This window comes from Choristoneura fumiferana, chromosome 19, assembly GCF_025370935.1.
Source record: "Choristoneura fumiferana chromosome 19, NRCan_CFum_1, whole genome shotgun sequence".
Classification (NCBI taxonomy): domain Eukaryota; kingdom Metazoa; phylum Arthropoda; class Insecta; order Lepidoptera; family Tortricidae; genus Choristoneura; species Choristoneura fumiferana.
Genome location: NC_133490.1, coordinates 8,504,064 through 8,527,548, shown reverse-complemented (window position 1 = coordinate 8,527,548; position 23,485 = coordinate 8,504,064). Strand labels below are relative to the sequence as shown.

Sequence of the window (23,485 nt, the reverse complement as noted above, 5' to 3'; positions counted from 1 at the left end):
GGGGTTTGAACCCACGACCCTCTGTTTGAGAGGCGATAGATCAAACCACTAGGCCACCACGGCTTACTTAGTTATGAGATCCAAAAGGCGCATGAAACAATTTAAAATTGGTTGGATTAGTTTAATTAATATTTAACCGATTACCAGTAGGAGGGTTATGGTTTTCCAGCTTATGTATGTGTGAATGTCTGTTTCTTTGTTCCTCTCTGTAGCCAAGTTTATGTGTGGCGATATTAGCTATCTACATACAAATTTTCATGGTTCAACAGTCCGAACGTCAAAGAGTAACATACCTATACTCACTCAACCTTTCGCATTGATAATTATGAATACCATTAATTACATTCTAACAAAACTCATTAACCGTATAAAATGCTTTGTTCACTAAAAATTTTAACACTTTGGTTTTGAAATTAGTCATGGCCTCTATATTTCTTACTTGATCCGGCAGCTTATTATAAATTTTTGGAACCATCCCAAATACACTTCCTATAAAACGGCAAGGAGCGTATTTGATTTCTAAGGCGTATACTCCTAAAACTATGAAATAATTGCAGATTACTTTTCACAAAGATTACAATTTCAAAAATACACAAACAAGGAAGAGTTATTAAGCCTATTTTATTAAAGTATAAGTAGTATATCTAAGCGTACATAGGTACATACATTATTACACACAGCCAGACGGCGGGAAGTGATTTTATAACTAACGTTACACATCTATACAAGTGGATAAAGGATTCATCACATCATACTTCTACCATCTGTATAAACCTCACATTATACCGTTACAAAAAAAATCGCCAACTCCTTTCAAACTGTCTTTCAGAATCCCACGTCCTTGTACCCATACAATCGTCACCCCGATCCCGACCTATAATTTAACCATCAAAAGACCATATCATCTATAAAAAGACTTGCACATACTACATCTCCAAACGCACATACGCCCATTTATAACACGCTACTCGATCAAAGCTACAACCAATGTAAGAAGGTCGTAAGAACACTGGACTTCCTTGGAACTTATGTCGTTTTAGAAGGGCTGAGTCCACTATTATGTTTTTTCTGGGAATCAAACGCGGGACCGCCTGTTGTAGGGTAGGTCGCGGGCACCTTGTTCGGCCGGTCGTTCACCTTCCTAGGATCCCAGACTGGTATTATTAAATGAGATCACAAGTTGTGTAAGCGACTTGGGGTCTTTTTTTGGGACACGCCTTAGGTTCTGTTTCGAAGCCAACGATTAACATTTATTTAACCACAGAATAGATAATAGTACAAGTATTTAACCTGCCATCATCATCATCATCAGCTGGAGGATGTCCACTACTAAACAAAGGCCTCCCCATAGAACGCCACAATAAACGACAACTCGCCATTTGCATCCACCAGTTGCCTGCACTAACTTACTTGCAATGGTTATAGCTTTTCCTTTAATTTTGTTTGTTTAAACTATGACCGCTCGAATCAATCGTTTGTTTGTTTTTAGTAAAGGTACCTGGTCAAACCTTGAAACACGAGTTTCATCTTCTTCCACGATCGGATTACCTATAATTAACAATAAATTATTTGAGTTTGAGTTGAGTTTGATTAATTATTGCAAATTTAGACTGCAACTTACCTACTTATAATGTACGTCAACCACTTTGATTCCTGGGCCACCATGGTACCTGATTATCCGACTAATATAATAAATAGGAAAGTTTGTAAGTCTGTTTGTTTGTTTATTTGTTTGTTTGTGTGTTTGTAACTTCATCACGTCTAAACCGATGAACCGATTTAGATGTAATTCGGTATACATATAGTTTGAGTCCTAAGAAAGGACATAGGATAGTTTTTATCCCGGAAAATTGCATAGTTTCCGTGGGATAGTGAAAACCGAAATTTACGTGGACAGAGTCGCGGGTAACGGCTAGCAGTAAATAATTTTATTTGTCTGTAGCATTTAGCAATAATTATTTATGTATCGAATGGCGTTAAATGTCAATACGACACGATTCTGTGATGGCTTAGGAATCAAATTGATTGATGTACATCATAAGTAGGTAAGTTGCGGTCAAAATTTGCTGAAATTAATCCGATACCATCAGCCTAAGTGGTCTACTACCCTAAAGTTGACTTTCGTTTGAGTGTCAAAAACAATACGTAGTATGTCAATGTGTATAGTAGAATGTCAATGTCCGTCGGGTCTCGTCGGTTTTCTTCGTTTTCCTAAAGATTCAAATGAGAAAGAAAAAGAAAATCGATCTTTTGTTTCGTGTTGCGAACGACATTAGCAAATCAGTTTAATTTTACGTAGCTTTGCACGATGCATCAAGTTTGTAAAAATTTAGTATATGTTTTAAGCGATGGTATGGAATTCTTCGTGTTGACCAGTTCTTTAAGTGCTTAAGTTGTGACGTTGAAAGTCAAAGTCAAAATAACTTTATTCAATTTAGGCTATAACAAGCACTTATGAATGTCAAAAAAATCTACCATCGGTTCGGAAAAGTCTCTGTTGGGAAGAATCCGGCAAGAAACTGAACGAGGTATATATACCTATAGGTATTTTTTGAAACAGATTTACAAAATTATTAAACTGTTTATTTCAAGCAAAAAAAAGCATTTTACATAACATTCGAAACGAGACCTTAATCCTAATTTGAAGGATTTTGCGTGGCCTCGGTTAGCGCAAGACTGAGTTGCACAAGTCACGTCAAATTATAAAATGATAATATATCTATACATCACAAGTATTTAACACAACTTTATTTTTAACACAGTAGGTTTGCTATTTGAAGTAAGGGATCGCCAACGCGGATCTGAATTATTTCCAAATATCCCTGTCCATGATATAATCATTAACTTTAACACGCCTTTAATCCTGAAAATATGGAGGAAACTTCTTCATCCTCATCAATATAGAATAGGAGAGCCAAATGTGTGAATCAGAGGATTGTAGCAGGTATAGTATCCTATAGTGACTGTGCCACGGGTTTTGGCTAATTTCTATTAATAATACCAGTTATAAGGAATGACCTGCATACGTGATTTGATCCATGTAGGTTATAAATATTCTATTTAATGTTATAGTAAATAACAATGACCATGACAAGGTCAGTGGTAACCAGACCTTTGAATTTTCTGGAATTCGTGTACGAAATTATATTGAAAATTTAGCGTGAACTTTTCAGTGAAGGCCAATATTATAGCTGCATATCTGCGAAGCAGTTTAATGGTGCATGTGAAGTTCTCAATGTAGACTAAGACCGCGCGGGAACTATAAGCCCAAGCCGTCTCATCCTGATAGGAGGCATGTCCCCAGCAGTTGAAAGTATTATAGGCTGAACATAATGATAAATACGTGGTAAAATAACCTTGATATGGATAACCTCCGAAATAAAAGATTATTATTATTATTATTATTAAAATTCCCGTATATTTTTTTTGTCTGTGCTTGGAAAATATTCATACTCTTTCTTTTTTAACCCCCGACGTAAAAAGAGGGGTGTTATAAGTTTGACCGTTATGTCTGTCTGTGTGTCTGTCTGCATGTGGCACCGTAGCTCTTAAACGGGTGGTCTGATTTGAATGCGTTTTTTTTATTCGAAATCAGGTTTTATAGCGATGGTTCTAAACATGGTTCATCAAAATCGGTTCAGCCGTTTTTGAGATATAGAACTTTGAAGTGACAAATTCGGGGCTTTCCAGTTTTTTTGTTGGTTTGGTTATTTTAAAAGATTATACTCAGCGGAACACATAGCAAGTTAGGGCTACTCTACATGCAAAATTACCTATTACCTACTACATACATTATTTCGAGGGCCAGATTTTTTGCCGCTCAGTATATATCGTCGATAATACTGCAATTTTAAAGAACGTAAAAATTATATTTATTTGTGTTGTACAGTCGAACAATTAATCATGGCCCAGGGTGCTTTGTGCTACTAATGTCATGTTGACATCTCATACTTTTGTCAAGGAAATCATACTGAAATTGATTATTAAAATGTTCCACCCTGGGTCATGATTCAATTGTTCGACTGTACATATCAGCCGCGAAATTAAAAATTTGCTACTTTTCTAGGTTACCGGCATTGCAGTATATCGAAGATTGTGACTTTATACGACTAAAAGAAGAAATTGTTTCGATTGAAACCGAGTATTAATAAGTTTTAAAGTATTGTCCTTCGTAACGACACGGAGAAGGGTGATCATAAACATGATGACGCAATACCAACGAGTTATGAATAATGCAGTCCCTTCCCGGAATCAAGAGTCTAGACCGAGGCCTGAGAAACAACCTAAAAATTTAGTTCATTCGAAGTTGAGAACGAAATTAGGCGCCTCGAATTTTTCTTCGAAGTCATAAATAAATGAAATACTTCTTTATTTTTGTTTCATACCGGGGGCAACCCATTATTAGTTATAGTTACGAAAATAAATATAAAAAAATATTTTAAAAACAAGTAAGTATTTTACTTATGGTCTAAAAAAAGAAAACAAACATTAGGTATAGTTTGGAGTGCCGTATATCACATTCATTATTTTACACAATTTATGTGTTTTTTTTTTATTCGACTGGATGGCAAATGATATTAAAGCTTGTCGTGAAAGTTACTTGTGTTGATACCTACTATTCTTTTTGTCGTTAACCTCGGGTCAAGCTTTTTTATTTTATTTCAAATAATAAAAAACTAAAAATTTGTTCCTAGATAGCCTGTAGCATTGTGTAGCGTTTCCTTGTTGAATAGCTATCAGTTCCTGTCGCTTATACTAAAGAAATGAGTCAGGTAGAATGGAATGGACTGGTTAGGATTTTATAAAAAATAACAATGTGGTATGCACGCGACACAATACGGTATTTGGCAACTCCTGATTTTGCCATATCTTAATATTATTATGAATATAATGACGTACAGATAGTGTTTAGCGAAGAGAAAATTTAGATCGGTTGAAAATTGGATTTATAGTGATTTTTTGAAAAATCTATATACCTGTCTCTTTCTCAAACGCTTTTCTCTATGCAGCAAGTATGGCGGTACTGGCGTGTGACGTCACATGCCAGTATGTTTTTCTCTGTCTAATCTTGAATTTCAAACCTTTATAACTTGGTTATTTGTAAAGGTAGCTTAAAAATTGTTTTTCTATTCTATAACAGACATTGTGTAGTTTTAATTTATAAAACATATACAAAATAGTCAAATACCGTATTACAATTCATTAAAATTTCTTGCTTACGGTCTCTCATTTCTTCAATATATGCGACAGCAAACTGATAGCGGTTGAAACGCTCGTAAAGCTGCCCCTGGTTGCTAATTGTTTGAAAGAGGTAGCTACAAGACCTTTGGCCTCCAGCTATGTCAACCAGGCGCTTTTGCAAATCTTTTTAGAGCCCCATGGACCCCAAGGTCTCCAAGCTGACAGGCATAAACTTGTATGTCGTACTGACGCCCTGATATTTCGCTGATTTCTTTATTTCGACCACCTCAAAAACGCTTTGTCATATCATTTGGTGAACGGATAATATGCACACTTAGTCTTGATAGATTTTCGGTTTTCCCCTATTACTCAACCACACCCTTCCGCGGGGTTTTCTCGGAAGCTTACGTCACTTAAGGGTGACAAACACCCAAATGGTTAGTCAGTACGGCTTCTGCAGGATTAGATCGTCTGACTCATAATGATACATTATGTTCGTAATACTTTGATGGTTGGAATTTAAGTAACTGGAATTAAAAAAAAAATAGAAGCTGTTTATTCAATAAAAAAATACACGTACATTTCATTAATTAACTACTATTCCTTAATTAATAGGATTTTTGCCGTCAATTATGTGAATGAAAAAGGGGTTACCTAATCGCATTATTTTTTAAAGATATAATGTTTGTCACAAACTTTGTTACTCATAATTTTTTTTTCGCGCCGAAACATAAGATTTTCAGAATTTTTTAAATCGTCGTCCTTTTTTTAAACAATTATTTGCAATTAGCTAATGGATTCATTATGTCTGTCTGTGATATGGTGTGTATTGAAGATCTTATGTACTTACACTATGAAACGCAATAAATGAATTATTATTAACCCCCGACGCAAAAAGAGGGGTGTTATAAGTTTGACCGCTATGTGTGTCTGTCTGTGGCACCGTAGCTCTTAAATAAACGGGTGGACTGATTTTAATGCAGTTTTGTTTTTTTGGGACGCGGTGCCGGTTGTAATATTCCAGCTAACGTGAAAGAGGGCACACAGAATACCGCACCACGCTTATTTCCCTCGCGGTATTCTGTGTGCCCTCTTTCATGTTAGCTCTAATATTACAACCGGTACCGCCTCCGCGCCGCGCTGCACCGCCCCATCTCCGCTCGAGCTCTCTGTGTGTTTCAAGCTTAAGAGGTTTAATTAGCAGCCCTTATCAATTGTCTATGGATTTTTATCGGTTTCTGGGAGCATGTATAATGATTACACGGTTTAAGGCGTACTGTTCTTCCTTTTACACCAGCAGCCTGTGGGTCCGATATACCCAAAAGTCATACAATGCTATTAGGATTCAGTACAATAACGCCTTTAGGATACTGATTGGTCTGCCTAGATGGTGCAGCGCATCAGCCATGTTCGCTGAGTCACGCACGGACGGGTTTGCAGCAATTTTTCGGAAAAAAGCAGCGTCACTGCTGAGTAGAATAAGGAGCAGCCCAAACAGCATCTTAAAGATGATAGCTGATCATGTTTGTTGTCCTGTTTTAAACGAAATTATTTTAAGGGTAACATCCAACTTAGTTTTTAAATACTAACATTATTTTTAAGATTGCTACTAACAAAAATGAGATCTATGTTATCTTTATAAATAAAATAAATTATTATTATTATTTTATTATAAGTTCTATAAAAGAAACACGCATTCGCTAAATGACTTTTTTTTAAACATTAAGAATTAATTTATGTGGTTAAGAGTTTGTCGACTTAGCAACTCAGCTTTTTGCACACGTGCAGTAATCCTTTATTTGGCTGACGAATCGAAATTTAGGTCATTGAAGTTGTAAATATAACTTGATGGACGACATGGGAACAGTCATGCGATCGGTTCCCCGTCCCGTGCATGAAACAAAGAACTCCGACTTTAGTTTAGGCCCTTGGTTTGTGTGTACAGATTTCATTTTTAGGGTTCAGTAGGTACCTGTAGGGTCTAAATGGGACCCTATTGCTGTCATTCCCGTGTCTGATCGTCGCTATCTCACAGATTTTACAGCTAAACGGTTGGAGCTACAACAGTCACCTTTTTGCAGAACAAACATCTTGTTGACTCAAAGCTATACAAATTATTTATTTATTTATTTACTTACACAATATATACATTCAGATTCGAGAGAAGAAAAATATAATTTAGACCTTAACATATAGAGAACTAAATGAAAAAAATTGTGTACATGCAAACTTTAAAAGAGCAACGCACTGGCCCCTACACTAGGCACAGTCTGTCTCGTAAGTAGCCAATTCTCGAGTGAAATTACATATGTATAGCGGTGCGAAACGTTGAAAGGTCAGCAGATTAAAAATACTTACAAATACAAAGATGGAAAAACAGCAAAGAGGGTGAAATTCGAAAACTACCAGTCTATGAAAGCGTGTCTAAATTGACAAAACATTTTTAAAGTGTTTATACGGGGGCAGATAGAGTTAAAAGAGGACATTTTTAGACTCCACACCCAAAATGGTAACTTATTAAAAAATACAGCCAGCCAGATACTGTAGTTCACGCAAGCGAACCCGTGGACAAAGGCAACTTACGGAATATAATCATCCAAATTCTGCATGTGGCTACTTAAATTAAACTGTCGCGCGTAAATAAATTACTGCTTGATTCATCTGAGTCATTGAGTCATGTCTGAGTGAATTGTTATTGTTTAATAAGCTCAATGGAACTCATAAAAATGTAGATAGTTTCTCGGAAGAGTTTGGTTGATGGGCTGTGTAATTTGTTTAATAATATAAAGTTATTTGATACATCTGCTTATGGTAAACAGGAAATGTCTGCACTCACAGATAGCGCTGTTAGGACTATCCTACTAATATTGTAAATTCAAAAGTTTGTAATATAAGTCTGTTTGTTTGTTACCTTTTCACGTCTAAACCGCTGAATCGATTTAGATGAAATTCGGTATACAGATAGTTTGAGCCCCCGGAAAGTTGCATAGTTCCCGCGGGATAGCGATAAACAATTTCTACACAGACGGAGTCGCGGGCAACAGGCTAGGCTTATTATAAAATATAGATACAGCCAATATTCAGCAGTAAAAAATCATCATCGTCATCAATTCATCATATGAGCCGTAGGACGTCCACTGTTGGACATAAGCCTCTCCTCGTCCTCACCATATTATACTTAACTATAAGCGAGATAGGAATAGCATCAACAAAATTTAAGAGTTGCGAGACCGTAGTGTCATTTGATGCACACTATAAAGTAGTGTAGCCGAAAAAGCGATGATTATAGTTTTAATCGGAAAAAGTCAATACTATCGATACTATCGATTGTTCGTTCGTCGTCAAGATCGATACTATCGATACCATCGATAGTATTGTTGATTACCGATAGTTTGCACGAAAAGAGATATCGATACTATCGATGGTATCGATACCTACCGCTTTTGCTCAAACTATCGATACTGGACTATCGGTCGGCAACACTACTATAAAGCACACTCTAAGGCTACGTTTTCACATTCTCAACATCTCTGGTTGAAACGCAGCTTTTAAGCCGGAGCCCCACTGCTGCGCAGGCCACGCACGGACACGCTATACACGTCGCCCACGTGGGTCTATTGGTCTGCCTGCGTGTGTCAACATTTTGACAGCAACCAATAAAACGTGTGGGCCACGTGGGTACATTGGTCAGCTGCGTGTGTCCACATTCCCCACTGCGGGCCACGCACATGCACGCGCGCGCGGGGGGTGCGACGTACTTGAAGCCATCCTTTCCACTGCAACTCATAAGCGCGCTCGCTCACTAGTCAGAAACACACGTCGTAAACTAAAATACAAACAAACAAGGCGCACGATTCTCGTCTCCCCCGCTACCCGCTCCTCCCTGTAGATACGGCATTCGTCCGTAGCGTGTACAGCGTGGGTCGCAGTGGGGCTTTGCTTGCCACACGCGCTAGTGTGTGCGTGGCAGGCACTTTGGGACAGACTACGCGTGTATCAGTGACGTCATTTCGTGCGCAGCGAGCTCGAGCACTACTACGGAAGTTTCTACCTACATTTTCATACAAAGCGTTTTTATACCCGCGTGTGTAGCTCGACCGTGCGCAGCAGTGGGGCTCCGGCTTTATTAGGTCGGCTAGCACAACACAACTAAAACACGTTGCATAACCGACCGTGAGTCAGGAGTCATTGTCACGCGTCGCAGTGACTCAGCGGCGCTTTCTTTGCGCAGGCGCGAATACTGTCTGCTAGTTGTTTTTTTTAGTTAAACTGTAAGGATCATGCGGGGAAATATTCTTGACTAGCTGTTGTCCGCGACTTTATCCGCGTGGCATTCGGTTATCGCACGCTGTTTCCTCGGGAATTGTGCATTTTTCCGGGATAAAAAGTAGCCTATGTCACTCACTGGCCCATAAACTATCTATATGCCAAAAATCACGTCGATCCGTCAATCCCTTTCGACGTGAAAGACGGACAAACACACTAACATAGAAACACACAAAAACACACACTTTCGCATTTATAATATTTGTATGGATTTAATGACGATTGTATGAATACGGAGGTTTGTTTCTGAGTCACCTCAACCTCAGTGTTACATGCAGGTGGTTATTTACTTAGGTATATATGTATCGAAGAAACTGAATTGCATACTAGGTTATACCTAAAATTAAAAAGATGAAGCGCATCAAAGTTCGGAGCTGGGAGCCCGTGCCGTCACGCCGTGCTAAAAAGAACTGGGAGCCCGTGCCGTCACGCCGTGCTAAAAAGAACTGGGAGCCCGTGCCGTCACGCCGTGCTAAAAATAACTGGGAGCCCGTGCCGTCACGCCGTGCTAAAAAGAACTGGGAGCCCGTGCCGTCACGCCGTGCTAAAAAGAACTGGGAGCCCGTGCCGTCACGCCGTGCTAAAAAGAACTGGGAGCCCGTGCCGTCACGCCGTGCTAAAAAGAACTGGGAGCCCGTGCCGTCACGCCGTGCTAAAAAAAACTGGGAGCCCGTGCCGTCACGCCGTGCTAAAAAGTGCCTTTAACTGGCTATATATTCATTATTTATTGTTTAATTGACAAAAGAAAAAGATACGAGGCCAATATTTTCTTATAATCTATCTATCTATATAATACCTTTTATTATCTAATTCTTGTACATATATAATCCCCGAAAACCTCTGCATACCCATCGAAATCGTTGGAGCAGTTTCCGAGATTCTGATTCTATATTATATTCTGATTATATATATATAAATCGATCTGGGGAAAACGCTGGTTACCGAGTCTTAGCCCGAGCGGAGCTCAGTCGTTCAGGTACTGTAACTGATAGATGATTTGAAATTACAAACTGAAATATAGATGCACAGAAAAACAGAAAAATAAGACATCACTGGGAATCGAACCCAGGTCCTCGGTAATCCGTACCGCGTGCTATACCGCTACACCACTGATGGTCCATGGTCTTATTTTTCTGTTTTTTCTGTGCATCTATATTTCAGTTTGTAATTTCAAATACGGTTTTACGGGATGACCGTAAAAGTAAAAATTTGGAATTGAAATAAAAAAATACAAAAAGATTCCAAAAAATCAATCTTGATAGATGATTACTTGATTAGACTTACACCAACTGTCATGTTTCTTATTTAGTTAAAACCCTCATAAAAATTATCATCACAAGCCCTAAAAATGCTATAAATGGTGCATGAGTCCAATGAGCGAATGTCCTTGAGTCCCCAGACATGCGTTGCGTTGTTTTTATGACCTTTTTGTGTCTCAGATCCCTTTATGTCTGTCTGTCTGCGCCAGCTAAACTTGGAAACTGATACAAGCGACAAAGTCTTAATATTCGCATTTGGGGTGTGGCATAGTACTTGCATACAGCAATTGCTTTTTATATTAAACTAAAGCTTAACGCAGTGTATTAAAATACATCACAGGTATATGAATGTTGTATAAAATAAAGGAAAAACTCAATTGAAAAACATTTATATGAGTATACATGTATGTAAGCAGACAGAGCAGAGAGCAGAGTTTACATAATCTCTTATATATTATTACAGATTTTATATTATCTACCGAGATGAAAAACCTGTTGTTAAAATTTTCATTTGTTCTGATGTTCTCATTTCTACAACAGTATTTTTATAGTTGTAATTTAGTAAAAATTAACATTATAAATTAATTTATTTGGATAATTAGAACTTACAAATATAAGAATATAACAATGAAATTAAAACTAAAGTGAAGTGGCAATGGGTGGGGCACATTGCTCGCAGGACTGATGGCCGATCGGGTCAGAAGGTTCTCGAATGGCGTCCGCGGACCGGGAGACGAGCTGTTCGTAGGCCTCTAACAAGATGGAGCGACGACCTGGTTAAGATCGCGGGATCGCGGTGGATGCGGAAAGCACAAGACCGGTCTGAGTGGAGAGCCTTGGGGCCCATGTCCAGCAGTGGACGTCTTTCGTCTGACATGATAATGATGACCAAAACTATCCTAAACATAAAATAACTACTTACATAAAATAAAATAAAAAAAATATGAAACTATAGGCAATAACCCTTTATTTAGGTATGTTATAACCTAACCTACCTACTGCATTCTTTAATACCTATAACATTTCTAAAAATCCCGTAAACCTTCTCATATTTTTAAGTTTCCGTAGCCATGACCGACAATGCAATGTTCTCATATTATTTTTCTATGTTAAGGTCCCATATTGCCTTATATAGTGCAAAACTTACATTACAGTGCAATTTTTTCGTCATTGTCATAATTTAAGGCAATGCCTACAGTACAGTTCATACAAATGACTCAGTCAATATTACCTATAATTAGAGCATTTTATTAGGTAATGACAATCAACCACTTGAAATAATGAATAATTCCTATAAATATGTACTTGAAAATATTATGTATGAGATTTGACTCATAAGTAATGAATATATGAATCACATTTCGCTCATGTATTATCTGAAATAGGATTAATTGTGTGTGACTGATAAGTAACTTAGTGCATAATAAGTTAAGCAGGTAGTTTAAGGTTTTAGTTAACAAAAAAAAGTTGACCCATGGCCTCTCAAGCAGAGGACCGTGGGTTCAAATCCGGACTCGCATCTCTGAGTTTATCGACATTCATGTGCGAAATAATTTTGAAATTTTTTAAATTTATCTCGAGGTTTATGGTGGAGGTTACTATCGTGAGGAAAACCTGTGAAGAAATTCAAAGCACCTGTGAAGTGTCCAATCCGCTCTGGGTCTGCGCTGCGTGGGAACTGCGTGGGAACTACTACTAAATGCTCTCATTCTGAAAGGAGGCCTGTGCCCGACAGTGGGACGTATATTGGCTGGGATGATGATGATGATTTAAGATTTACAAGTAGCAAAAATTAAATTATGGAACTAATAGTTCAGTTGTAGCTGGCGGAACACATTAGAACTGTAAATAAAATATTATGGGAAAATTGACACCAATTGAACTAGTCCTAAACTAAGCAAAAGTGCTTTGTATAGGTACTTATTAAAAAGTATTTGCACATTTCTTTTTACCTCGTCAAAATCAATAGTGCTCATGATTTGAATAGGAAAAGCCCAGAACTACCTAATTCTGAAAAAAATGAAGCTTCATTTAAAGTGAAAATGCCCTCGTGCCGGCACTTGTGAATCCACCGGTACTATTATGTACCTAATACGGGAAATACACTCGTTCTATTTTCAACTATTTCAGTATTGAAATTAACTGAAATACTGATTAATGATATTACTAACTGAGTTGACAGCTGAATTGTTACCAATAAATTACCCAATCAGTAAATTACGTTGGATACAATGCATTGCAATCGCAAGGTTCCATGCCTTACGCAACATTACTTGACCTATTTTGTTCCCGATCCATTATATATGCGACTTTGCAATGAGGACTTATGGTTTCAAGGCGGTGACATACTTTTTTAGAGTTCCGTACGTCAGTCGGCATAAACGGAATCCTTATACTTTGACTTTGTTGTGCGTCTGTCTGTTAAGTCCCCTTTTCTCGGGAAAAATCAACCTCTAGGTCAACGAAGATAAGAAGACAGTCATTATAAATGTTTCCATGCAAATTGCCGGAATCAAAACATAGAGAGAGAGAGAGAGAGAGAGAGAGAGAGAGAGAGAGACATTTATTTACACATATTCGATACACAGAAAAAACACGTTAGGAAGAACAGCATAACCCACTCAGCATAATGTTGCGGCAAGCCACAACGCTGTTTTTCATAGGATACTATACTACCAGTTGCTCTAGAAACTTGAAACTGTTGAATGTTTTGATTCCGGCAATTTGCATGGAAACATATTTTTAATGAGTGCATGTAGGTATCTAGGTATTGTGTCTTTAGATTATTATTTTATGGTATAGGATATTGACTGTAATACCTACATTATAACCACAGTTTAATTAAACTATTAAAATTTATATTACATTTGCGATGACACATTTAGGAAATATTACCAATTAATGAAATAAAATAAAATAATACTAAACTAAATAAAACAATAATAATGTAGACACTTGCGATTACCACAGATTACGATGTAAGGTCTCAATAAATAAAAAGAAAATCTTTTTTTTTTCGGTACAATAATACAGGCAACCCTTCGTGTCCGCGACCGATTCGCACTTGTTTATACAGATTTGTAAGAATATTTTACTAGCTTGCAAAGCAATACAACTTAATATTGTAAATTTAAAGTATTATTAAAGGTTTTTGTTTTATGTAGGTAGCCTATAATTAATAATATGTCCCACTGCTGGGCAAAGGCAAAAAGTAAAAAATATTATTTCTTATTCCTGTAATTACGACAGTTTATCAGTAATGCACGCAACATTCTTTTTCACATTTGTATTTCACTAAGATTCGGCGCAACGAGGCGGCACTCGGGTATAGTGCAAGTTTAATTGGCTAACTATATGTTTGCGTGTTTTAGCCATTGTTTTAGTTTTACGTTTTTAAAGTTTTGAAATAGTATGTTTTATTAATTATTACGTAATTAATGTTACTTGAGTGAACGACGTTAATTATATGGTACGTCATTTGAAATATATATTTTTTGTTGTTAATTCAGAGAGGGAACACTGCCAGCATCTTCTGAACCTTGCTTAATTAGTGCTTCAATTTTACTTTACACTTTTTCTTGCACTTTTTTTTCAAAGTACCTAATACAATTAATTACTACAAAGTTGCATTACTCATTTATAGAAAAACACTTGCATTCACTTTATTTCAATATTATTACATCAACATCAATGTTGATTATTGATATTTTATAACCAAATTCAAAGTTTCAAATAACCAATTGCCTCACTACCTACCCACTTAAGTTACCAATACTGGCTTATTAAGTATTAAAATACAATTTTCCTATATTTTATCGAAAAGTATTCGTTAGTTAAGGCGTTGCAACACATCTAAGTGTAGTTTTGATGCAACGCGCTGCGCTGGCCTTCAGGCTGCCATTTGTAGGCAATTTATTACAAAATAGTTCTGCAGTTTGCCAAATTCTTGTCAAATTATATACAGAGTTGTAAATGGAATTTATTAGTTTTTCGTGCATGTTAAGTTTATTGTTGACATAAAATTGTTAATAAATTTCGATATGATTTTTTGGCAGATGTATGGAATGTCAACATGATATTAGTAGCGCAATGTTTTACGGTACGTAATTAGTTTCCTTGGCTGAATCAGTGTGATGAATATACCCTAAATGCTAATATACCCTAAAGATATACTGTTTGTTTCGTTATATCAATAGATATGGTTCTCTTAGAGAATGATGAATAATGAATTGTTAAAAGGAGGCAAGGCCAAGGGCGTGTAGAAGAAAAAAGTAACGACTGCTGGTAATAGCACTGTTAATATTTTCTCACGTAAGGACGCGAAGTAACAGGTAATTTGTGCTGGTTTATTGATATGGGTGAAGCAAGTAACGAAGTAATTGATGCAATAAATGGATTATTTAACTTTTTTTATTTATTTTATTTGACTGGATGGTAAACATCAATCAGATTGCCTGTCATGTTGCGGAAGGTTCGCCAACCTGTCGTCCTTGACATGGCTGCTACTCCAGAACCCTAAAGTAGATACAGGCGAGGAAACTGAATCCCTTACTATGGTGGAAGTGGAACCTTTTCCTAATAAATTTCGATATAATTTCTTTGGCAGATGTATGGAATGTCAACATGATATTAGTAGCGCAACTGTTTACGGTACGTAAATTAGTTTCCTTGGCTGAATCAATATGATGATGAAATATACCCTTAATGCTGTAACTTAACATATACTGTTTGTTTCGTTATATCAATAGATATGGTTCTCTTAGAGAATGATGAATAATGAATTGTTAAAAGGAGGCAAGGCCAAGGGCGTGTAGAAGAAAAAAGTAACGACTGCTGGAAATAGCACTATTAATATGTTCTCCACGTAAGGACGCGAAGTAACAAGGTAATTTGTGCTGGTTTATTGATATGGGTGAAGCAAGTAACGAAGAAGTAATTGATGCAATAAATGATCATTTTAACGTAAAAGATAAAGATACCCTTATAGTTTCGCCATGTCTGTCTGTCTGTCTGTCCGTCCGCGGCTTTGCTCAGGGACTATCAATGCTAGAAAGCTGTAATATTGCACGGATATATATTTAAGCTATGCCGACAAAATATACAATAAAGAATTGAAAAAAAAAATTTTTTGGTACCTCCCATAGACGTAAAGTGAGGGTGATTTTTTTTCTCATCGAACCCTATAGTGTGGGATGTCGTTGGAGGTCTTTTAAAACCATTAGGGGTTTGCTAAGACGATTTTTCGATTTAGTGAGTTTTATTTTGAAAAAAATCCGGTTTAACGGTAACGGCTAAGTTTGCTTGAGAATTATTAGTAGTGTAAGAGTAAATAGCAGCCTAAGGTATGAAATATACCTAACCTTGGAAGATTCCGTATAAAACACGAAATCCTTATAAAACATTACTTAATTTTTTCGTAATGGCTACGGAACCCTATTTTGGGCGTGTCTGACACGCTCTTGGCCGGTTTTTTACTTATGAATTGTCCGTGGCAAAAAAAAAGTTATGTTGAGGCTAAATCATACCCAATTGAATTCGGTTTTAATAGGAATGTAAAAAAGTTAATGTTAAAATTTTAATTTTACTTAAGTGCTAGCTGTTGTCCGCGACGCTACTCCATCCGCGTAAAACTCCTTTATCGCTATCCCGCGGTAACTGCAATTTTCCGGGATAAAAACTATCCTATGTCCTCCCTTGGGACTCAAACTTTCTGTACACTAAATTACTTCTAAATTGGTTCAGTGGTTTCGACATGATAAAGTAACAAACAAACAGACTTACAAACTTTCTCATTTACAATATTAGTGAGATTTATTGCATGTTATCAAGCTGCAAGTCAATGCGATCACTATGAGTGGCTCAGAACATACTTGCAGTACTTAAACCGGGTAAGTAACTTATTAATCCCACTATATTTACCTAAGCTCCTTACGAACATTGCAAGTATGAAAGTATAATATACATATAAGTATAATTATGTACTTAGGACTGAAATTGATTTTTGGAATAAAGTAATTTATTTATTTTCAGAAAATTTAATGTAAGTACAAAATAACTAAAACATTCGGACCAATGAGTTGAAAAAAATCTTTGGTGTCATATATTAGGTATTAGCATGTCGAACACTGGGACTTGTTGTTATTAATTTGTATTCTAATAATTGCATTTAATTTACTGTTTTTTTTGGGTAGCGTTGTTTTTTTTACCGCACGATTCTATATTTGCAATTCTTTCAACTAGGTTAAATGAAAGAAATCTTTTTATTACGCATAAATTCCTTTGTACTTTTCTCTAATTTCCATGGGCGATAAAGAGTCTACATACATACAATTACCACAATTACCTTGCAGGTTAATTAAACAAAGCTTATAGTGACAGCGACATTCGGCGCAGCGGAGCGGCACGTGCCCCAGTTCTGTATCTAACATTGCGCCACCGATAGTCCCTTGCATAACTGGACTATTTCGATACTATTGTTAGTCAAGTTTACGTTGTTACTGCTGTTATGAGTTTACTGACATGCATACATACATACATTCCGTTCTATACTATAAAGTAAAGCTTTATTTGCGTAAACATGTGGATTAAATTGTATAACAACCTGCCGCATGACATTAAGGCTCTCCGGGGAAATAGTTTTAAGAATAAGTTGGTAACGCACCTGCAATCTCTCTGGTGTTGCGGGTGTCCATGGGCAGTGGTGATCACTTACGATCAGGTGACCCATTTGCTCGTTTACCTTCCTTTGACATAAAAAAAGCAAGACGTATTATTATAGGTCTTGCTCTACTCGCTTGCTGTCGCCAACAGTAGAACAGCAGCCCGAGGTTTATAAATAGGTACATACACTTATCTCCAACATTTCCTCCTGCATCACCTTGTGAGCCAAGAATGCATCGCTTCCGGAGGCGGCAAGCCTCGCCGTAACCTTACAGGCAGTCACGGAGAAAAAAGCTATTTATAGCTCTTGCATAATTAAATGCAGTACGAGTAATAGTTGTTTGTGTAATAGAACATGTATGAGTAGCTTAGTAACTGGTCGTCTTTGAACGCATGGATCTATCGTATGAGAATATTGAACTTGGAATTTAGTGTTTCTTTTACACATGTCAACCTAAAAGGTAAAGGCAAATTTAAATTTATTCTTATGGAAGGTTTTCTCTTAATCGATAATCTTAGAAATAGAAAATAAAAATAGAAATAGAAATATTTATTCGCTATTCGCACAAAACATAATAAAGATACATTAAAGAAAGAAAAAAACAACAATATGCGAACTCGCGAAGCGGTCCCAGCTCAGCATAGTGTTGGCCGGGTAGGCCAACGCTGGTCTTCCGCTGTGACCGCTTGGCGACTCCACGGAAGACGACAAAATTTCCTAAAAAATCTTGTTGTTTATCTGCACCACTTCCACTTGCAATGTGTTCCGGCAAAGAAACAAACTGCCACAAGAAGCATAATGAATTCCATCAAAAAAACTATTTGCTTGTTGCCCTTTCCGGTTCAAAATCAAAACGGGTGTTGCGGGCACTCAATGGAAACTGGAGAGCAAAAAAAGTTGGAAAACACCCGACATTGTCACTTCAAAGTTCAATATCTCAAAAAAGCCTGAATCGATTTTGATAAATCAAAAAACCGCATTCTAATCGGTCCACCCGCTTAAGAGCTACGGTGCAACAGACAAACAGACAGACACACATAGCGGTCAAACTTATAACACCCGGTGGTTAGAAAGGGAAGCCACAGAGGTTTGTATGTTTAACGGATACAGAGAGCACAAAAACAACAAAAAAGGGGGTTCTCATACAGGAACCGAATTGTTTAAGACTACAGTTACCTAGACCCAAGTCAGCTTGATTTTTTACTGACATAAGGAACCTTCGGGGCGCGGGTCTGACTCACACTTAGCCGGTTTTTATTATTTTATATCTTTATACCAAGTCACAGTACAGGGTTTTTGTTTTGAGTTACCTAATGTGAAAAAAGTAGGTATATAATGATAAAATCCATGTGCTCGAATAGCGTCTGTTGAATGAAAAAAAAAAACATCCAATCATTACTTTTATCCTATCTGGTCTTTCCCGAACCGAGTATGTATGTTATCGTTGATATATTTTAACAGCAAGTTCCACTATACTTGGTTTGGTTAGGTATTTAACTAATGTAAACACAACAACCTCAATTGGTGTCTTTAATATTGAAATTCCCCCATTAAACTATCTAAACATTTACATTTCTGTATTGAAATACACTAGTCTAGTTTGTATTACAAAGACAGATGAGTAAAATATTTAAAATCCTTGAATGTACCAAATCTGGCAGCTGAAGTGTGTTTAAATTAAGTTATATACCTACCTATCCAAACGAAGTATAGATATATAAAATAGCACGGGACACTTGAGATCAATTAACCAAGTCCCAAAGTATACAAAGCTTGCGTTATGGCCTATGGGTTCGGCAACAGAACGTACCTACTTAGATATTTAGATACATACTTAAATAGATATTAAACACCCAAGAGTCGAGAACAAACATCATACAAATATCTGTCCCGATCGGGGATCGATCCCTTCATATTCAGGTGCTCTAATCACTTGGCTATCAGGTCGTCAACAGTGGCACAGCTGTGGCTATCACTCTCCGGCCACGTGGTCTTATCTTAAGCTGAATCCACACTTCGCCAGACTGATATGTACAGTCTTGCGCAACATAGTGATGTAATAACTGATGTATGTACTGTATTATGTTCCCAGACAGTTGATAAAAAAATGAAATGAAATTCTGACTGCCTTAAAAAAGTCTAAGTAAAAAACTCAGAAGATAACCTGTTGAATGTACACGGAAAAAAAGGATGTCTTAGATTAAGACAATATACCCTTGGTTATAGACAATAATATTTCGCATATAGCCAGACGCCATATTGTATTGGATGAAGACAAATATTGTCTTGGGTTACCACTATTATCTTACTTACAGAAAATAATTACTTGGATTTAAAAAATATTCCTGAGACTATAATGAATATTCTTGGTCAAAGAATTCCTTTTTTTCCGTGTAAATAGTAGTGCACAGGACTTAAGTCATTTTTCGAATATGGAACGTCGACTTAGGTATCTAGACACGTTAGGTACTAATACAATGAGGTCATCTTCTTAAGTTTTTTTACCTATATAGTAGTCTAGAACTGTGTTAAACTAAGTAACTTAAAGGTCTACAATCGGGATCCATTCAAATCGTGACCGGCTCGAAAATTATCAAACCAAGTCTAACATGCCAAGCCTAGCATGGTGAATGGTTGTTTTGCTCTGATGATGAACTCTAGTTGAGTTCGAAACGCGTCAGTGTAGTATGGTGATGGTGATAGGTAGGTTTGTTGTGATTTGTGTGTGTTCTTGGAGGAGCTGCATGAACACACGTTTATTGAATAGACGTGAGCAAAGTAAATTATTACAAGTTCATTGATATGGACCTCGGCAATGTAACGCCTGATTCATTGTTATAACAACACACTTATTTGGTCAACTATAGGTAGGTACACCTAATATATAAAATTCTCGAGTCAGAAATGTTTGTGACCAAACTCCTCCGAAGCTCCTTGACCGATTTTTATGTTTTTTTTTTGTGTATATTCGGTACATTTGTGACTAAAATAGTATATTTATAAAACAAAAATATATTATTTTTACTACAATTGGCGATACCTCTACATTATTATTAAAAAATTAGCAAAAAAAACAGTCGAGTGTTTTATATGGGGCATCGCCGCCAAGTTAACCTGTATGTTTTGATACTGTTTACGTGCAAGTGTGATGAAAAACATCTTAACCGCACCTTAATCTGTATTTAATGACCGTGTTATTTTATTAAGTTACGTAAACGTTTATGACAACATGTGATCAATCGTGCATTATGGGGGCATCCCAAATTACTTTAAATTACTATATCAAATATAAAGATAATTGCCACAAACTAAAAGCAGATAGCAGCAGATAGCAGATAGGTTTGATTGTCAGTATCTGAACCATTGTCATATGATTCATGTACTGACAAACAAGCCTATCTACTCGTAAAAGTGCTGAACTATTTTAATAATTTATTGAATCACACGTTACTTTGCAGAGGTCCAAATCAATGAACATGAAGCATAGTTAACGGTTGTGTTGGTCCGAGGGTGAGCTCTGGTTGAGTTTGAGACGCGTCAGTGTAGAGTGGTGGTGGTGGTAGATGGGTTTGTGTGATTTGTGTGTGCTCTTACAGTGTGGAACTGCATGAACACACATTTCTTGCATAAACGCAGCTATCATCAGGTCACGGGTGAGCAAAGTAATTGTTTCAGTACATTGGTCTTTTCGTACTATCTGGGGGCACGGCAAAACAAAACAAAAGGCACGACCGTACCATACTTTTCTCGAAGCCATTCAGGCTATTTTCAACATAAAATTAGCGTGAAGTTACAAGATATCGCATCGCAACAGGCAATGCTAAACTACAAAACGGTTACGACACCGTTCCAAGTCCAGGACATCCTCTGTGCCAATCAATCAATTGAGCATCAGCTCTGTTGCATCATGGCTGGGATCTGACACACATTGTGTTGACGCAAGAATATTTGTTCTATGATAACCGAGATAGGTTACTATCATTGGTTGAGAGATAACGTTTTATAATATACTATTACTTTGCCTTTGTGTAGCATTGTACCGAGAAGTTTCCAAACTTGCAGAATTTATGTAGGAAATGTCCTCAGAAACTTAGATTTACTTAGCAAATAAACAAAATCACACTCTATACTTGGTTTGGATAGGTATTTAACTAAATGTAAACAAAACAATGTCAATTGGTTTCTTAAACATTGAAATTCCCCCATTAAACTATCTAAACATTTACATTTCTGTATTGAAATACACTAGTCTAGTTTGTATTACAATGATAGATAAGTAAAATGTTTAAAATCCTTAAATGTACCAAATCTGACAGCTGAAGTTTGTTTACATTTAGTTAATTACCTAAACGTTTCAAGTATAGGTGCATTTTATTTTAACAGCATGTCTTATTAATACCTGGTACATTGTATGAATGCATGAATACATGATTATTTTATAAAACATTCGTACAGAAAACTTACTGAATGGAAACTTGTCTAAAATTTCCACGAAAGTTTCCGGATGATTCCTAGAATTTTCTTGAATTTCACGAATACTCTGCAGGTGGCGGTTAGGCGGTTTCAGACCACATCGCGAGAAGAGATTCCGTTGGTGAAGTAACCCAATCATTGCCGAGCGCCAGATTACGTACTTTGCCGCGATGCCGACGCTTCTGCAAAACAGACGCCCAACGGCGTCAGCGGCATTACATAAGGGGATTAGGGTAAGGCGGTGTGATAAAATGTATGCAATTTTTAACCGACTTCATTACATTTACGTTTATCTGTTAATCCCTGTAAGCACCTGTGGCATCAAATGTGCAATGTGCAATATAAAGTTAATAGTAAAAATAACAGTTCAACCTATTAGCATAAATGTGAGAGCCAAAATCGATGCCTTAGTTCACACTCATAATTAAATTGATTAAAAACTCTTCTGACAAACGTGTCGCATTTTTTTTGTACTAAAACTACTTAATTTTTTATTGCAGACAAGAAAGTATAACTTATATATAGAAAGTATATTACACGCATCCGTCAGAGTTAGTATTATGATGACACATTGTTTTTAATAGACGGAGAAAGCTTTACAGATTTGTGAGGAGAGCAAACGACGCAGAATTTCATTTAATATATATGGCAATAAAAAAGTAAAATTGTTTTTTTTTTTGTAATTAGTACGAGTGTGAACTAAGGCATCGAAATGAGACTAACAAACTAATCAAAATTTTCTGATGCTCCAATGTCGCAAGAGCTAGGTCTCGAATAAGGGCCAAAAACTTCTAGTGTCAAACCGGTCCCTGGCATTTATCCCATTGCCCAACGAATCGAAAGGAGCGAAGCGTGCCTTGACACGGCGCTCCTTTCCTAACGCGAGACATTTGGTGGCGCAAGCGCAAGTATCCTTGACGCTTGTGCAAGCTGTTACCTCATGGCGTTAGATGCTGTGCCCTTATTGGCTGTTCTTGATGAAGGGTTTGGCTTATTCACGCTTTTTTTAGGGTTCCGTACCCAAAGGGTAAAACCCTATTGCTAAGACTCCGCTGCCGTCCGTCCGTCCGTCTGTCCGTCTGTCACCAGGCTGCATCTCATGAACCGTGATAGCTAAACAGTTGAAATTTTCACAGATTATGTATTTCTGTTGCCGCTATAACAAAAAATACTAAAAACAGAATAAAATAAATGGTGAAGAGGGGCTCCCATACAACAAACGTAATTTTTTTGCCGTTTTTTGCTCGATATTAATAACGGCAACAGGTAGACGCTTGAAATATCCATAGAATATTCAGTCATATTCACTTTTAAAAATAAATAATTAAATAAAAATAAAATAAATACTTATCTAAGGGGGCTCCCATACAACAAACGTGTTTTTTTTGCTAATGTCTAATGTTGTAGGGATCATTATCCACCATTGTACGGAACCCTTCGTACAGTCCGACTCGCACTTGGCCGATTTTTGACGTGAATTGGCACAACGACACGGCTCGATGGAAGTAATATGGGATTGTAATCATAATCATATCAGCCGTATTACATAGGCCTGTAAGCCATGGTCCTCCCCCATAAGATTGTA

The 23,485-nt window shown here is 36.9% G+C and overlaps 1 protein-coding gene across 1 annotated transcript in view; it reads left to right on the top strand.

Moving 5' to 3' along the window:
- The first annotated feature begins 9,858 nt into the window (after positions 1-9,858).
- Positions 9,859-23,485, top strand: part of LOC141438617 (E3 ubiquitin-protein ligase UBR4-like) — a 37,375-nt gene continuing 23,748 nt past the window's right edge. Inside the window, exon 1 of the mRNA XM_074102483.1 lies at positions 9,859-10,156. Within this exon, the coding sequence (XP_073958584.1) occupies positions 9,859-10,156 (298 nt within the window). The remainder of the gene's footprint in view (positions 10,157-23,485) is intronic.